General features: G+C 52.8%; 1 protein-coding gene across 15 annotated transcripts in view; it reads right to left on the reverse strand.

Moving 5' to 3' along the window:
• The window catches only part of grin1a (glutamate receptor, ionotropic, N-methyl D-aspartate 1a), a 23,058-nt gene that overhangs the window by 6,098 nt on the left and 1,960 nt on the right, over positions 1-15,000 (reverse strand). For 5 of the 15 annotated variants that reach the window (XM_086170354.1, XM_086170355.1, XM_086170353.1 and 2 more), the window contains exons 2-17: positions 14,527-14,661; positions 12,130-12,306; positions 9,256-9,318; positions 8,171-8,268; positions 7,678-7,799; positions 7,344-7,518; positions 7,116-7,260; positions 5,208-5,294; positions 4,559-5,041; positions 3,696-3,860; positions 2,596-3,139; positions 2,262-2,410; positions 2,007-2,164; positions 1,580-1,741; positions 1,225-1,334; positions 849-994 (exon numbers count right to left, since the gene is read on the reverse strand). In XM_086170354.1, coding sequence (XP_086026480.1) covers positions 849-994; positions 1,225-1,334; positions 1,580-1,741; positions 2,007-2,164; positions 2,262-2,410; positions 2,596-3,139; positions 3,696-3,860; positions 4,559-5,041; positions 5,208-5,294; positions 7,116-7,260; positions 7,344-7,518; positions 7,678-7,799; positions 8,171-8,268; positions 9,256-9,318; positions 12,130-12,306; positions 14,527-14,661 — 2,919 coding nt within the window. Of the gene's footprint in view, positions 1-632; positions 684-848; positions 995-1,224; positions 1,335-1,579; positions 1,742-2,006; positions 2,165-2,261; positions 2,411-2,595; positions 3,140-3,695; positions 3,861-4,558; positions 5,042-5,207; positions 5,295-7,115; positions 7,261-7,343; positions 7,519-7,677; positions 7,800-8,170; positions 8,269-9,255; positions 9,319-12,129; positions 12,307-14,526; positions 14,662-15,000 lie in introns of all 15 variants that reach the window. The other 10 variants (XM_086170361.1, XM_086170360.1, XM_086170359.1 and 7 more) reach the window with 7 other exon arrangements.

Below are 15,000 nucleotides of genomic sequence, written 5' to 3' on the forward strand. Positions count from 1 at the left end.
GATCCTCGCTGGCGTGGATCCGGACGGCGCCGCTCCGAAGGCGGACGAGCCGAACCCTCCGCTCTCCAAGCCCCTCCCCCTTCGCCCCCCCGTTTACAGATGGCTAGATGTCACGCCGCGCGCTAACGCCTCCTGGCTTCGCCGCCACGGACGCGATCAAACGTGGCGGCGAAGCGAGGGGAGGCCAAGCGGAAGAGCTTCCTGCTCGTCAGCTCGCTGGAATCCGCCGCGCCGATGCGTTCGGGGGGGAAAACGGCGTCCGCGCATCGAAGGCGAGGATGCGGGCGAGCTGACGCTTGCGCCGAGCCGCTAGCATGCAGGCGGCGGCCAGCCGGCGGCGGCGTGCGAACGCGGCCCGGTCGATCCGGACCCTTCTGCTCTGTTTGCGCTGCTAGCTGCTAGCGGCTAGCCGGTCGTCGGCGGCGATGATGTCATGAGAACCCGACGGCGCCGCGCTTCTGTTCGTGGCCTCCTCCGAAGGTCCTGGGACCTTCTGACGCCACGGCAGAACCTTAGAGCTACTACTCATGCCATGGTGGGCGGAGCTTAAACCTCGCTAGCACGCCACCGCCCGCGCGGTGGCGGTGGTGTGGCGGCGGGGAGCGCCCCCCTCCTCGCCGTGCGTTACATACTAAGGAGGGGGTCCCGGCCGCCGCCTGGCTCCCCGACGCCTCCTTGTTCTCCTGCGGGAACACACAGACACACACTTTGGCGGCGGCGGCGGCGGCGGCGAGTTCCTGCGCGCTGACTCCCGGAGGAGGGGGAGGTTCTCGCACGCCGGCCCGGGAAGACGGCGGCGCCGGCCCGCTCTCCGGAGGGGGGCGGGGCCAGAGGAGGGGGGCTCCTACCTGCAGGTTCTTCCTCCAGACGTTGACGGCCGCAAAGGCCAGCTGCATCTGCTTCCTGCGGGCGTCTTTATGGCGCTTGTACGCGATTTCGATGAAGATGAGGAAGATCCCCGCCGCAATGCCGCCGGCCACCAGCATGAAGACGCCTGCGGGAGACGGAGAGGACGGGTGAGGTCGGGAGGTCGGGAGGTCGGGGGCGGAGCTCCTGCGGGAGAAGATCTCCGAAACGTCACGAAGCCGCGGCACGGGGACCTTCACGGCACACAGACCACGCCCACCTCCGGAGCGCCGCAAAGCCATTGGACGAAAAGGCTCCGCGGGAGGCGGCGTCCAATGGCTTTGGGCGTTAGCGCGGCGCGTTCCTCGGGGGCCGTACCTGCCATGTTCTCAAAGGTCAGTGTGGCTGGGGCATTGCTCCGAGAGTCACACTCCTGGTATCTCACCCAGGTTTTATCTAGGTCCTCCATGAAGCCGTTCTCATGGGAACTGCAGGGGGGTCGGGAAGGGGGGGGGGGGGAGAGAGGCGAGACAGTTAATGAGGCGGCCATCTTGGTCCCGGCGAGGAGGGGGGGGGGGGGGGTCTCAGCCGCATCGTCCCAGATCAGACACACCGGAGAGGACGGGTGATGGACAGGCAGAGGCCCGGAAGAACAGATGGAGGTTCAGACAGACGTACAGAAGGTCCAGGCGCACAGGGTGTGTGTGTGTGTGTCAGCGGTCCTGGGACAGACCTGAGGATGGCCAGGGACACGTTCTGTTTCCAGGGGCTGTCCTTACGCATGCCAATGCCAAAGCCCGAGCGGAAAAACAGCTCTCCCGTGGTCACCAGGTCGCACTTCTGCGAGGCTTCAAACTCCAGCACCGCAGAGTCCCAGATGAAAGCATGCAGCTTGCTGTGGGGGGGCGGGAGGGCAACAGGACAATGATATACAGATACATTAACGACACCCTGCGGGGTGTGTGTTCTACCGCGGGGGATCCTGAGAAAAAAGCGGGGTGTTGTCGGTAGCGGCGGCGGCGGCGGCGGCGGCGGCGGCGGTTAGCTTAGCCCGACCCTCGCCCATGGGCCCGGGTCAGGCGGACGCCGGCCGTAACCCCCGCCGGGTCCCCCTGGTCCAGGGGTCCATGTCGGCCCCCCCGAGGTCGCGCCCCGCTCACTTGTCGCGCACGGCCTGGATGGCCTCGGCGGCGCTCTCGTAGTTGTGCTTCTCCATGTGGCGGTACATGGTGCTCAGCTCCACCTGCCGCCGGAAGTAGATGTCCACCGAGCTCTGCTTCACCGTGGCGTAGATGAACTTGTCTGATGGGTTCCGGAGCTGCGAGGGGGCGGAGATGTTGAAGGCGGGGTTCCGGAGGGTTCCGGAGGGTTCCGGAGGGGTTCCGGAGGGGTTCCGGGGGGGCGGAGCTACGCACCCGTGGGTCGTTGATGCCGGTGATGCGTTCCTCGGGCCGGTCCAGCACCAGGAAGGCGGCCAGGTTGGCGGTGTAGGATGCCACGATGATCATGGCGAAGCCGGCCCACACCATGCCCAGGATCCTGGCCGAGAAGCTCCGGGGGGCACCTGTGCGGCGAGGAGGGGGGTTAGCTGGAGACCTCGCAGGAGATCAGAAGGTGCAGCTGTGGAAAGCTGAACCTTCAAAGGGAGCGGGAAGATGAAGAGGAGCGGCGGATGAAAGCGGCATCCGACAGCTGCTCCCGGGAGAGGCCTGAGGACCGGGCTGAAGGACCAAACCCCGAGCTTCTCACCTTCTCCGATCCCGGAGTTCAGCAGGACCCCCCAGGAGAACCACATGGCCGACGACAGGGTCAGCGCGTCCTCCTCCTCCTCCTCGCTGTTCACTTTGAACCTTCCGAACGGGCTGGAGGGGGAACAAGGGAGGAAGAGGAGGAGGAGGAGGAGGAGGAGGAGGAAGATGTGCAGAAGCGCCAAAAAAGGAGAAGGTGGAGAAGGTGGAGAAGGTGGAGAAGGTGGAGAAGGTGGAGAAGGAAGGGGGAGAAAAAAAGGAAACCAGGCAAAGAAGGCAGTACAGGGTGGAGGAGGTGGAGGAGGTGGAGGTGGGGAGGGGAGCTCTTTACCTTCACCTGCCTTCTTCTCCTCACAGAGGGAGGATCTGTCATCACACACACACACACACACACACACACACACACACACACACACACGGGTGTACCTGAACCGGTCTAGTAGGTAAAGCATCACCGCCACCACGTGCACGGACAGACCCACCAGCAGCCACAGCGTGCTCTGGAACGGCTGCATGAACGAGTCCAGCGTGCTGCGCGGGATTTCCTGGACACACACACACACACACACACACACACACACACACACACACACACACACACACACACACACACGGGAAACACAGTTGAAAATAAAGAACCTTCACTGATGGGGCTTAACCCGGACAGGCCAGCTGTCAATCATCTTGGAGAACCTGGAGAACCCAGGCTGGAGAACCTGGATGGAACCCGGTCGGCTCCTGGACCAGAACCCATCTAGGTTCCTCTCCTAGATCCTAGAACCTTCTTGTTAGCATTCTTGGTTAGCATTGCTGTTCTCCATCTATGTCACCAGCCAAGTGTGTGTGTGTGTGTGTGTGTGTGTGTGTGTATGTGTGTGTCCATTGCTCAGGTGCCAACACACACACACACACACGGCAGTGGTTGCTCTCCTCTGTGCAGCAGTGACCTTCTGGACCAGCTTCTGGAGCTTCTGCCTCTCCAACATAGGGTTTTATTTTGGAATATTAATTAAATTTTCACTGAAAAGATTAAAACCTAAATTTGCCTGAAAATGAAGGTCACTTTTTTGCTCCAGAGCAGGAGATTCTGGGGTTCCTCACCTTCTTCACCAGGATGGTGAGGCCTTGGTACTTGAAGGGCTTGGAGAACTCGATGTACTGAGCGCGCTCGTTGTTGATGGTCAGCGGCGCCACGATCATGTCGGCGAGCCCCCCCAGGAGCTCCCCCATCATGCCGTTCCACTCCTTCTTGTTGCTGTTGTTCACCTGGAGGAAGCAACACAACAACGTTCCCTGTTTTGCTGCTAAACAAGCAAACTGTTAACGTGGACGACCCCTAGAGGTCACGTGCAGAATGGCAGCCACGTCGCAACATCTCCAACATCAGGCAGGCTTAAAGCTAAAGCTAATATGCTAACGTCCTCGAACCCGGTCCGCTTCTGAACAAACATGGAACCCTGACTGCTACCAAAATAAAGGTGATGTTAGCAAACAAATTAGCTTCAGCAGTTAGCCTGTCGCTAAGGCGCTGCTCAGTGGGAACACATTCATTATAATGTGAGATTAGCATAGATAGATAGATGGATAGATAGATAGATAGATGGATAGATAGATAGATAGATGGATAGATGGATGGATGGATGGATGGATGGATGGATAGATAGATAGATAGATAGATAGATAGATAGATAGATAGATGGATGGATGGATGGATGGATGGATGGATGGATGGATGGATGGATGGATAGATAGATAGATAGATAGATAGATAGATAGATAGATAGATAGATAGATAGATAGATAGATAGATAGATAGATAGATAGAAAGGACAATTTTCCCAAAGGAAATTCCAGCATCTAACATTAGCATTAGCATGTCATATTAAATAGATAGAGCTGTTTTCCTGTGGGACACTCCAGCATGTAGCGTTAGCACGTAGAATTAGCTGGTTCCGGCGACCCACCCTCTCCTGGGTCCCGAACTTCCCGTCGGCCACCAGGTGGACCTCGTAGGTGAAGTTCATGGTGAGGGCCAGCTTGATGAGGAGGTCGATGCAGAACCCGTAGCAGCACTGCGGGACGATGGGGCGTCCTGTAACAGAACCAGCGCCAGGGTCCAGGTTACAACCACGGTGCCGGGAAAGGGGGGGGGGGGGGGGCCAGCAGGGGGCGTCCGGGGGTTTGGCGCACGCCGACACACACACACACACACACACACTGCGACGGTGCATACATATATAGATACCTACTGCATCTATATGTATGCAGGTCCGGTTCTGCAGCGGTTCTGTGAACGTCCCTGATGTGTTACCTGGGATGGTCTCATTGGGCCCCGTGCAGATAACCTTTTTAATCAGCACGCCGTTCAGCGTCATCTCCTCCTTGCACGTCCCGTCCGGCATGGTGGGCTTCACGTAGACGAAGGGCTCCTGGTGGATGGTCACGATCTGGGAGGAGGAGGCGGCGGCCGAGGGTTGATTGACGTGCCGAGAGATTAGCCTCCCCCGATGCGACGGGCGTTAGCACGCCGTCCGCCGGCGGCACGCCAGCTCGGCACGCCGCTCTATCCGTGTCGACAAGTGCGTCACATCGCCGCCGCCGCCGCCGCCTTACCTTCAGCCGGGTGGACATCTGGAAGCCCTGCGGTTTCTCCGTCTCTCCTCCAGGCCAGATGATCTTGCGCTGGTTGTTCATGATCACCTGGAGGCGGAGCACATGCGGAAGCCGAGGTGAGCGCCGTCAGAATCGGGCGGCGTGATGGTGGTGAAGAAGCCTCCTCGCGAGTGACTCATCTCTACATCACCACGGCTCAGCCGCTCACACCTCTGCCCCCGAGGCCTTCAGGAACACACCGTCGCCCCGGAAACCGGAGAACCGAGTTGATCCCGCCACTCTCGGCTTCAGGAGGAGTAAAACGTGGGCGGGCAAACTACGGCCCGCGGGCCACATCCGGCCCGTCGGTCTTTTTTATCCGGCCCGTCACCGATCGGCACGGAATTCATACTTGATGCGAATGATTGAATGACTGGATCGATGAATGTTGGAGCTCAAACTGGAGATGATTTCATTTTTTGGAGCTACTTGAGAATTTTCCTGAGCTGAATGACACGGATTGGCTTCCTGATTTAGCCTTTACTGTGGACGAACTGACAAAAATGAATGAGCTGCACGCGAAGCTACGAGCGAAAAAGCGGTTTGTGCATGAAATGCAAGCGAACGTCAGAGCCTTCAAAACCAAACTGGCTATATTTTAAAGCAAACGTCAGATGAGTCTGATTTGTACTGTTAACAAATGCCTTTTTTTTTTTTTTTTAATATTTATTGACCCGTCAGTCAAATTTTAAAAGTCAATGCGGCCGAAAAGTTTGTCCACCCCTGGTGTAACAGAACACCGATAAGATGGAACGAGCTTTTAGCAATTTAACTAATTACACCCAGGCAGAGGCTAATCATGTTTTCTAAGATGTTAGCGGATATTCATTACATGTAGGTAGAGGCTAATGATGTTATTGAGCTATTGCTAATGCTGAGTTACAAACAGATGGCGGCTAATAATGCTTACTAACCAATTGCTAATCCCAAATTAAATTAAGGCAGAGCCTGATGATGGAATTAAACTAATGTTAATCCCTCGTACCCAGATGGAGGCTAATAACGTTATCAGGCTATTGCTAATCCTTAATAACACCCAGGTGGAGGCTAAGCTAAGCTACTAGTAAATATAAATTACATGCAGTTAGAGGCTGATAACATTCTTAAACTGTTGCTAATCATGAATTACTCCTAGATAGAGGCTAATAATGCTGACTAAGCTATTGCTAATACCAAATTACACCCAGGTAGAGCCTAATAATGTTATTAAGCTAATGTTAATCCTTAATTACATCTGGGTGGAGGCTAATAATGTATTTTAGCTATTATTAATCCATAAATTTCATTTCTGATTCTGATTCCTGATTAATTAAAGCTAGGTGGTGGCAAATGATGTTCATTCAGCTATTTCTAATCCTGAATTACAATCAGGTGCAGCCCAATAATGCTCACTAAGCTACCGCTAATCCTGAATTACTCCCAGTTGGATATTAATGTTATAAAGACAATATTAATCCTGAATTACTATTGGCTGGAGGCTAATCCTGCTTATGAAGCCATTACTCTTCGGTATAGACTAATGACGCTTACTAAGTTAATATTAATCCTCAATTACAATCAAGATGGTGGCTAATAATGCTTACTCTGCTATCAATAAATGCTACTTTCACACAGATGGCGGCTAATAATGCTTACTCTGCTATCAATAAATGCTACTTTCACACAGATGGCGGCTCATAATGCTTACTAAGCTATCAATAAATGCTACTTTCACACAGATGGAGGCTCATAATGGTTACTCTGCTATCAATAAATGCTACTTACATGCAGATGGAGGCTAATGATGTTTATTACTCTATGATTACACAGAAACCTCTCATAATAAAGTACTTTTACGGTGCTTAGCGGCGGCGGCGGTGGCCTCCTCACCTGCGTGCCGTTGTAAATCCCGACTTGGACGAGGCGAGTCTTCTGGTAGTTGACGATGCTGTAGTGGGCGTACTTCCTGTCGCCGTCGTCGTTGAACTCCACCCGTCCCGTCAGGCCCTCGGGGTACTTGGACGACATCAGCACCCTGATGGGGGGGGAGGGGTGACTATCCAGCTCTGTGTGTGTGTGTGTGTGTGTGTGTGTGTGTGTGTGTGTGTCGGGGCTGACCGTTTGAAGAGCGGCCCGGTCTTCCAGATGTTGGTGTTGCCCACGCAGCCCCGCGGCGGCTCGGTGATGTTCTCCTTCTCGAAGAGCTCCTGGATGGACTGGGCCACCACGGCCACCGCGTCGTTGATGTGGGCCGACTCGTTCTTCCCGTTGATGAGCTGGAGGCCGATCAGACCTGGAGTCGGACACATGGCGTCACCGGGGAGTAGAATCCGAGGAGGGGTCGAAGGTCAACCTCATCGTAATGACGACCTTCTGTTTGTTGGAGCGGGACGCTAGCTTATTCGTGTGTGTGTGTGTGTGTGTGTGTGTGTGTGTGTGTGGATGGACGTACCGTCCGGCGCCTCGCTCTGGGCTTTACCCGACAACTCCCGCTCGCCCACCAGCCACACGTAGCCGGAGCCCGTCATGTTGAGGAGGCGTGCAGCCTTGTAGACCGCGGCGGCGTCCTCCTCGCTGCGGAGCCGGCAGAACGGCCGTCTGTCAATATTCTACCGATAGGTGATACCACTTCCTGTTTCCCCAAAAAAATGAACTAGCATTTTGAAAACGGCCGGCGCTGGTTTTGTCACCTCGGACGCGTCGACACGGCGGGCGACGCAAAAATCCAGATCGTTTTAATCCGTGCCGTTTCAATTCAAGCCGATTTTCGATGCTTTTATTTTGTATTCTGACAGGAAGTGCTGTTCTGTGACGAAAACAAAACTTGACTTTTTTTCAATTAAATCCGTCAGAGGGGAATTGATTTGACAAGCCAGCCGTCGGGCACCCGATCGGTCGATCGATCGATCGGTGTGTGCGAGTGTGTGTCGGGGGGGGGGGCTCACCTGGCCGACAGGATGATGACTCGGGCCTCCAGCTCTTTGGCCTCCAGCAGCAGGGCAGTGAGATTAGTATCCTGGCTGAACTGGAGGACTTTCTCTGCCTGTGATCGGGGGGGGGGGAAGGGTCAAGCCAGCTGCACCCCCCTTCCCCGAACCCCCACCCCCACCCCGGCCTCCCCCCGCCCACCCCTTGCTTTTTTTTTTCCACACCATGCTGCCCTCTTTACCTGCATGTGTTCGAGCTCGGGTGATTTATTATTTTGAAAAAAACGAAAAAAAAAAAAAAAAAGAAAAAAAACGAGCGGGCGGGCGAGGGGGGGGTGGGGTGGAGAGAGGGATTAAAAAAGAAAAAGGGGGAGGGGGCAGCGGCCGAAGTCAAACTGATTGATAAAATATCAAAATATTTTGATAAGAAAAAAAAAAAAAAGACTTCTGCATTTGTCTGCATGCAAACTGAGGGTGGTCAACAAGGCTTCAGAGGAGCACGTGCACGTGTCGGGGGGGGGGTTAGTGCAACTGGGAACTGAAAACAGGAGGGTGGTGGCGGTGGTGGTCGGTGGGGGGGGGTGGCGCCCCCCCCTGCCTCCCCCCTCCCTCAACAAAAAACAAAAAAACAAAAAAAAAAAAAAAGCTGCTGGAGGCGGCGGGAGGAAGCAGGATCTCCTCACACACCCTCGGATCGCCGCATGGACTTGCAGACCTGTGTGTGTGTGTGTGTGTGTGTGTGTGTGTGTGTGTGTGTGTGTGTGTGCGTGTGTGTGTGTGGACATGCATTCCTTTATTGAAGGAGAAGATGAGAATGACAGAAGCGGGTGGAGGAGGAGGAAGGGTGGAGGAGGGTGGAGGAAGGAAGGGGGCGCCGTTGAGTCATTATTCTACGGAGAACTGGAGAAATGGACCAAAAGATACCAAAAATCATTCTCGGTCGCAAAATCATAGGGGGATGTCTGAACGTAAAAAAGTGAAAGAAAGGACGTGCTGCCGAGAGAGGGGGGCGTTTCTGGGGGGGCCGTCGGGCCCGGGCTGGATTCTAGCTGCTACGTTTGGAAAAAGTTGGTGGGCGGCGTGCATTGACCATGCAAGTATACCTTGGGTCCTCGCTTGTTGTCATAGGACAGTTGGTCGAGGTTTTCATAGTTCCTTTTTTTATTCTGATGAATAATGTGCACAGAGAAAATATGCAGACAGAGAAATATTATAAACAGTTGGAAAATGGAGGGCAGTCAAGCATTCCGACGGTCGCCGGCCCGCGCGGGGGGGGGGGGGGCTTTAACGCCGGGGGGGCTTGCAAAGACATCGGACCCGACCGAACATCTGGAAGGAACATCTGGACACAGCCAGGAGGGACGGGTGCCAACACACACATCTGGACAAACAGCCGGGGGGGAGGGGGGGGGGGGACATCTGGATACGCCCGGGAGGGAGGGGGTGCGACCGGAAACATCTGGAAATCACATCTGGACACACCTGGGCCCCATGGTGTCTCACCAGGACCAGACCACAAACATCTGGACACAACTGGAAATAACATCTGCAAACACAGGGACGTCACCCGGACGCGCCCGCACCAGACCGGAAACATCTGGACACACTCTGGAAGCAACCAGAAACATCTGGAAATGACATCTGGATACACCTGGACATACCAGGTCCAGACCAGAAACATCTGGACACACCTGAAAGATCCCCCTGCAGACTCCACCTGTAGGCCCCACCTACATGCTCTACCTGTAAACTACCTGCAGATTCTACCACACACACACACACACACACACACACACACACACACATGGGGGGGGGGGGGCAGCTGGATGATGGACAGAGGAACCTGATGGAGGAGCAGGTTCCAGAGCCGTCCAGATGTTTCTGAGGGTCACTGTGGGCTGCTGTCCACTGGTCACACAGACGGCTGGCGCTGTAATCTCATCACATTAGTTGGGATTAAGCGGGATTAGGGACGTTCTCGCACCGCAGTGGAACCTCCTCCAAAGGGTTCAGGGGGATGCAGAGCTTCTTCTTCTTCTTCTTCTTCTTCTTCTTCTTCTTCTTCTTCTTCTTCTTCTTCTTCTTCTTCTTCTCCTCTTCTGAGAGTCAGAGATGTTTTCAGAGGCGGGATTGAAATGAAGAGAATATAATCTGTATTTGAGTGACGGCTCACTTCTGCTGGGAAAGGAAAGCAGCTGACAGACAGTCTGCCTCCTCAGCTGTTTATACGGCTGTGTGTGTGTGTGTGTGTGTGTGTGTGTGTGTGTGTGTGTGTGTGTGTGTGTGTGTGTGTGTGTGTTTTCCTTTCCGATGGTTCTATTTTTGCATCCTGAGTCCGGCATCAATATTTCATGTTTGCCATCTGAAGTCCAGAGCTCTGCTGTCGGTGCCAGTGATTGGTGTACACACACACACACACACACACACACACACACAAACACACACACACACACACACACATTGTGTGACCTTGCTGCTAAGAATAGTATGTTAATTTACTGAATCTATAACTGCAGGAGCGTCCCGCCGGCTGCTTCCTCTTTTTTAATCTAATTTAATCTCGTTTTATCTCATTTAATAAAAGTTAATTTGGTTTCATTTTATTTTCTCGAACCTTTTATTTTATCTTATCTGATTTAATTACATGAAATGTAATTTATTTTAGCTCGTTTTATTTGCCTTATGTTAATTATTTAACTTATTCTATTTAATTTTATTTCATATTATTTGATCAAATCCACTTGATTTGATGTGATTTACATGCATTTGATCTCGTCTAAACTCATCTTATTGGATCTGATTCATTTCTACTTGAACTTTCTCAGCTTTATTTGATTCTGTTTTAGTCCTCATTTATAATTGCAGCTTCTCATCAGTTCACACACACACACACACACACACACACACACACACACACACACACAAACCCTGCTGGCTCCAGGTGGTGGCCCTCAGGCTTTGGGGGTCCGGTCAGGTCTGGACTAAGCGTGTCATTGGGTCTGGATCGGGATCAGAACTGGAATCAGAACTGGGATTAGGACTGGGATTAGGACTGGGATTGGGACTGGGATTAGGACTGGGATTATGGGACCATGCCTGACAGGTCCGGTTACCTCGGGGGGGCTGAAGCCCAATTTCAGGTCTGAGAGAACTTTGTGATCCAGAACCTCCCTGTTGTTTGTTCCGGTCCGACATCTTGTTGCCCCCCCATCTTGTTGCCCCCCCATCTTATTGCCCCCCCGATGGTCCCAGTTAATCAATACCAATGTGACTGTTGATTTGCCCCCCCGCCAGCGTCTCCATCTCCTGATTTAATTAAACGTCTGAACTCATTTCACTCTGACACACAATTACAGCTAAAAGCCCCGGAGAGGGGCGGCACGCCGGCGAGGGGGGGCAGTTGGCGGGGAGGCGGGGCAGTTGGAGCAGACGGCAGCTCCTGCAGGGGCGGCGGCCATTGTTGGCGTCTCCGGAAAGATCAGCGTTTTTCAGCTGACCCACATAGGCGGCTCTGAGCTGCACTTAAGATGGATGCATCAGCAGCATCCGGTAGGGGAGGGGGGGGTAAACCCAAACACACACACACACACACACACACACACACACACACACACACACACACACATAACAAAGCACCTGACGTTACAGAAAAAAAGCTGCGATGGTTTGCAAGGCCCCCGCGTTAAAGCCCGGCGCCGGGCTCGCGGCGAGATCGCGGGCTGGTTCTGGCCTGTGGTGAGAAGCAACGTGAAGATGAGCAGATCAGAAAAAGAGGCCCAGATGTTTCTGCCCGATCAGGTTCTGCCTCCAGGAATGTTAGCAAACGCTCACACAAATGATGCAACACACAGGAACAGTACGAGAACATTGGATTTGGACTTCGCTCGGTCCGCGTCGGCTTAAACAACACGGACAGACGTGCGGTGGGGGGGGTGGTTGGGGGGGTCGTGGAGGTCTTGGGAGGTCGGAGGTCTCACCTTGGTTTCCCGCTCCTCCAGAAGGGTCTCCAGCCTCTTCTGGGCGGCTCGGCCCTCGTGGTCGTCGCTGACGATCAGGATGATGTGGTTCCAGTTGAACTCGCGCATCAGGTCGAACCAGACGTGGGCCTGGTGGGAGTACGGAGGCACCGTCCGCAGGAACGACAGGTGGATGCTCTGCGTGGAGGTCAGGAGAAACATCTTGTCCATCTTGTTATTACACAGTAAGAAAGGCCCCGCGTTGTTATTACACCGTAATAAACGCCCTGTGTTGTTATTACATGGTAATAATAAGTGGCTACTTTGACACAGTCATACACCAACATTTATGGTGGAGGTCAGAAGAAACAACCTGTCCATCTTGTTATTACACGGTAATTAATGGCCTGTGTTGTAATAAACGCCCTGTGTTGTTATTACACTGTAATAAATGCCCTGTGTTGTTATTACACTGTAATAAGTATCTGCTTTAGCACAATCATAGCCGACATTTGTGGTGGAGGTCAGAAGAAACAACCTGTCCATCTTGTTATTACACGGTAATTAACACCCTGTGTTGTAATAAACGCCTCATGTTGTTATTACACGGTAATAAACACCCTGCGTTGTTATTACACGGTAATAAATGCCCTGTTGTTATTACACGGTAATAAGCAGCTGCTTTTACACAGTTATAGCCGACATTTGTGGTGGAGGTCAGGAGAAACATCTTGTCCATCTTGTTATTACACGGTAAGAAAGGCCCTGCATTGTTATTACACGGTAATTAACACCCTGTGTTGTGATAAACACCCTGTGTTGTTATTACACAGTAATAAATGCCTCAAGTTGTTATTACACTGTAATAAGCGGCCGCTTTTACACAGTCATACGCCAACATTTATGGTGGAGGTCAGATGTTCTGCACCTGCTTGTTGGTGCCTGAAGTGCTAAGCCCTCTCCACCTCCAGGACCTCATCTTTCCCTCTCATTCAGTATCTGCTGCACTTGGAGGCGGGGCTTAACCCTGTCAATCATCCGATCATGGATGATGGAGGAGAAGGAGCGCATGTGGAGATCCCGGTCCACCAGCGGAGGAGAACCCCGACCCCTCCAGACCTCCTCCACCTCCTCTGTGATGCTGATGAGATGTTTGTGTTCCATGTTTCTTCTGATCTTCACCTCCATCCTTTCCTTCTCTTCTGCTGCCAGATGTCACGCCGCCCTCGCAGCTGCAAATTAGCCTGCGGGGCTAAATCTAGCCTGCTAGCGCGGCGCTAGCTGAGAGCTATAAGCAGGAACGGGGATCCTGAATTCTTCCCATCTAATCCTGACTTGATTCTTTTTAAAATTGATTTATTTTTAATTCATCCTGATTTATTCCCATTTAATCCTGACTTGATTCTATTTAATCCTGACTTGATTCTATTTAATCCTGACTTGATTCTTTTTAAGCCTGATTTGTTTTTAATTCATCCTGATTTAGTCCCATTTAATCCTGACTTGATTCTATTTCATACACATTCAGTCCATGTAATCCCGACTTCTTGCTATTTATATCAGGTTTAATTCTATTGAATCCCATATTGATTTCATTTAATCCTGATTTGTTCAGATTTAACCCTGATTGATTTATTCCACCGTCTGCAGACTTCATCCTGATTTATTCCTGATCAATTCTGACTTGATTCTATTTAATCCTGACTGTTTCATTCAGTTTTAGTCCTATTTAATCCGGATTTCTTCCTATTTGTTTCCGGTTATTCTATCTAATCCCGACTGGATTGTATTCGATCCTGATTCGTTATTATTTAATGGTGACTTGCTTCTCTATAATCTGGATTAGCTTCTTGATGCTGATTCCTCCATGTTGCGTTATTCCCATGTAATCCTGCCGTGTTTCCAGCTGAGATGATGGATTCTGAAGGACAGAATCAAACAGGAATCGGAGCTCGGCTGCTTCAAAGTGCAGGTGAAGCACAAAGAGCAGCTGGTCCTCCTTCCTCTGATCTTCTTGAAAGATTCATCTCCTGCCAGCCGGGTCTCAGGACAGAGGAATTATTCATGACCTCCACCTCCTCTGTCCTCCAGGAGGACACTCCATCAAACGGCTGCTCGGGACAGAAGGTTGATCCTGAAGGCCTTCAGGGCTCCTCAGGGTGGAGGTGGAGATGGAGGTGGAGATGGAGGTGGAGGTGGAGGTGGAGATGGAAGTGGAGGTGGAGATGGAGGTGGAGATGGAGATGGAGATGGAGATGGAGATGGAGATGGAGATGGAGATGGAGTTGGGGGTGGAGGTGGAGATGGAAGTGGAGATGGAGGTGGAGGTGGAGGTGAAAGTGGAGGTGGAGATGGTTGTGAGGTCGGGGCTGAAGGTAGAGATGGAGATGGAGGTGGAGATGCTCAGCCGTCACTCACCTTGTCAGAGTAGATGGACATGCGCGTGGTGAGTCCCACCACCGGGATGCGGTAGAAGCCGGCGGTGTAGGACACTGGCGTGGGGGTCAGGTGGTCGTTGGACTGGGGGGGGTGGCTGACCAGGATGGCGTACACCTGCGGGGGGAGGAGCTACGTCACAATGTTACCATGGCAACAACACCGACGACGCACCAACACAAGAGCAGAAGGAGCTCTGAAGGATGGAGAAGATGGAGGAGAAGATGGAGGTAATCTGGAACATCTGCTTTCCAAACTCCACATGAATTAATCTGGGCGCGTGCACGTGTTGGATAAGAGATTATAAAAGTCTCATATCCGGGCGCGCACTCGTCCGTGCATGAGACCACACACACACACACACACACACACACACACGCACACACACACACACACCGTGCACGGCTCCAATTCCACGTCACATCCGCAGCGCCGAGAAGGAAACGAGGGTAAGAA

The sequence above is a fragment of the Fistularia commersonii genome, chromosome 23 (assembly GCF_037954325.1).
Source record: "Fistularia commersonii isolate RoL2024-O1a breed Wild chromosome 23, RoL_Fcom_v1.0, whole genome shotgun sequence".
NCBI lineage: Eukaryota > Metazoa > Chordata > Actinopteri > Syngnathiformes > Fistulariidae > Fistularia > Fistularia commersonii.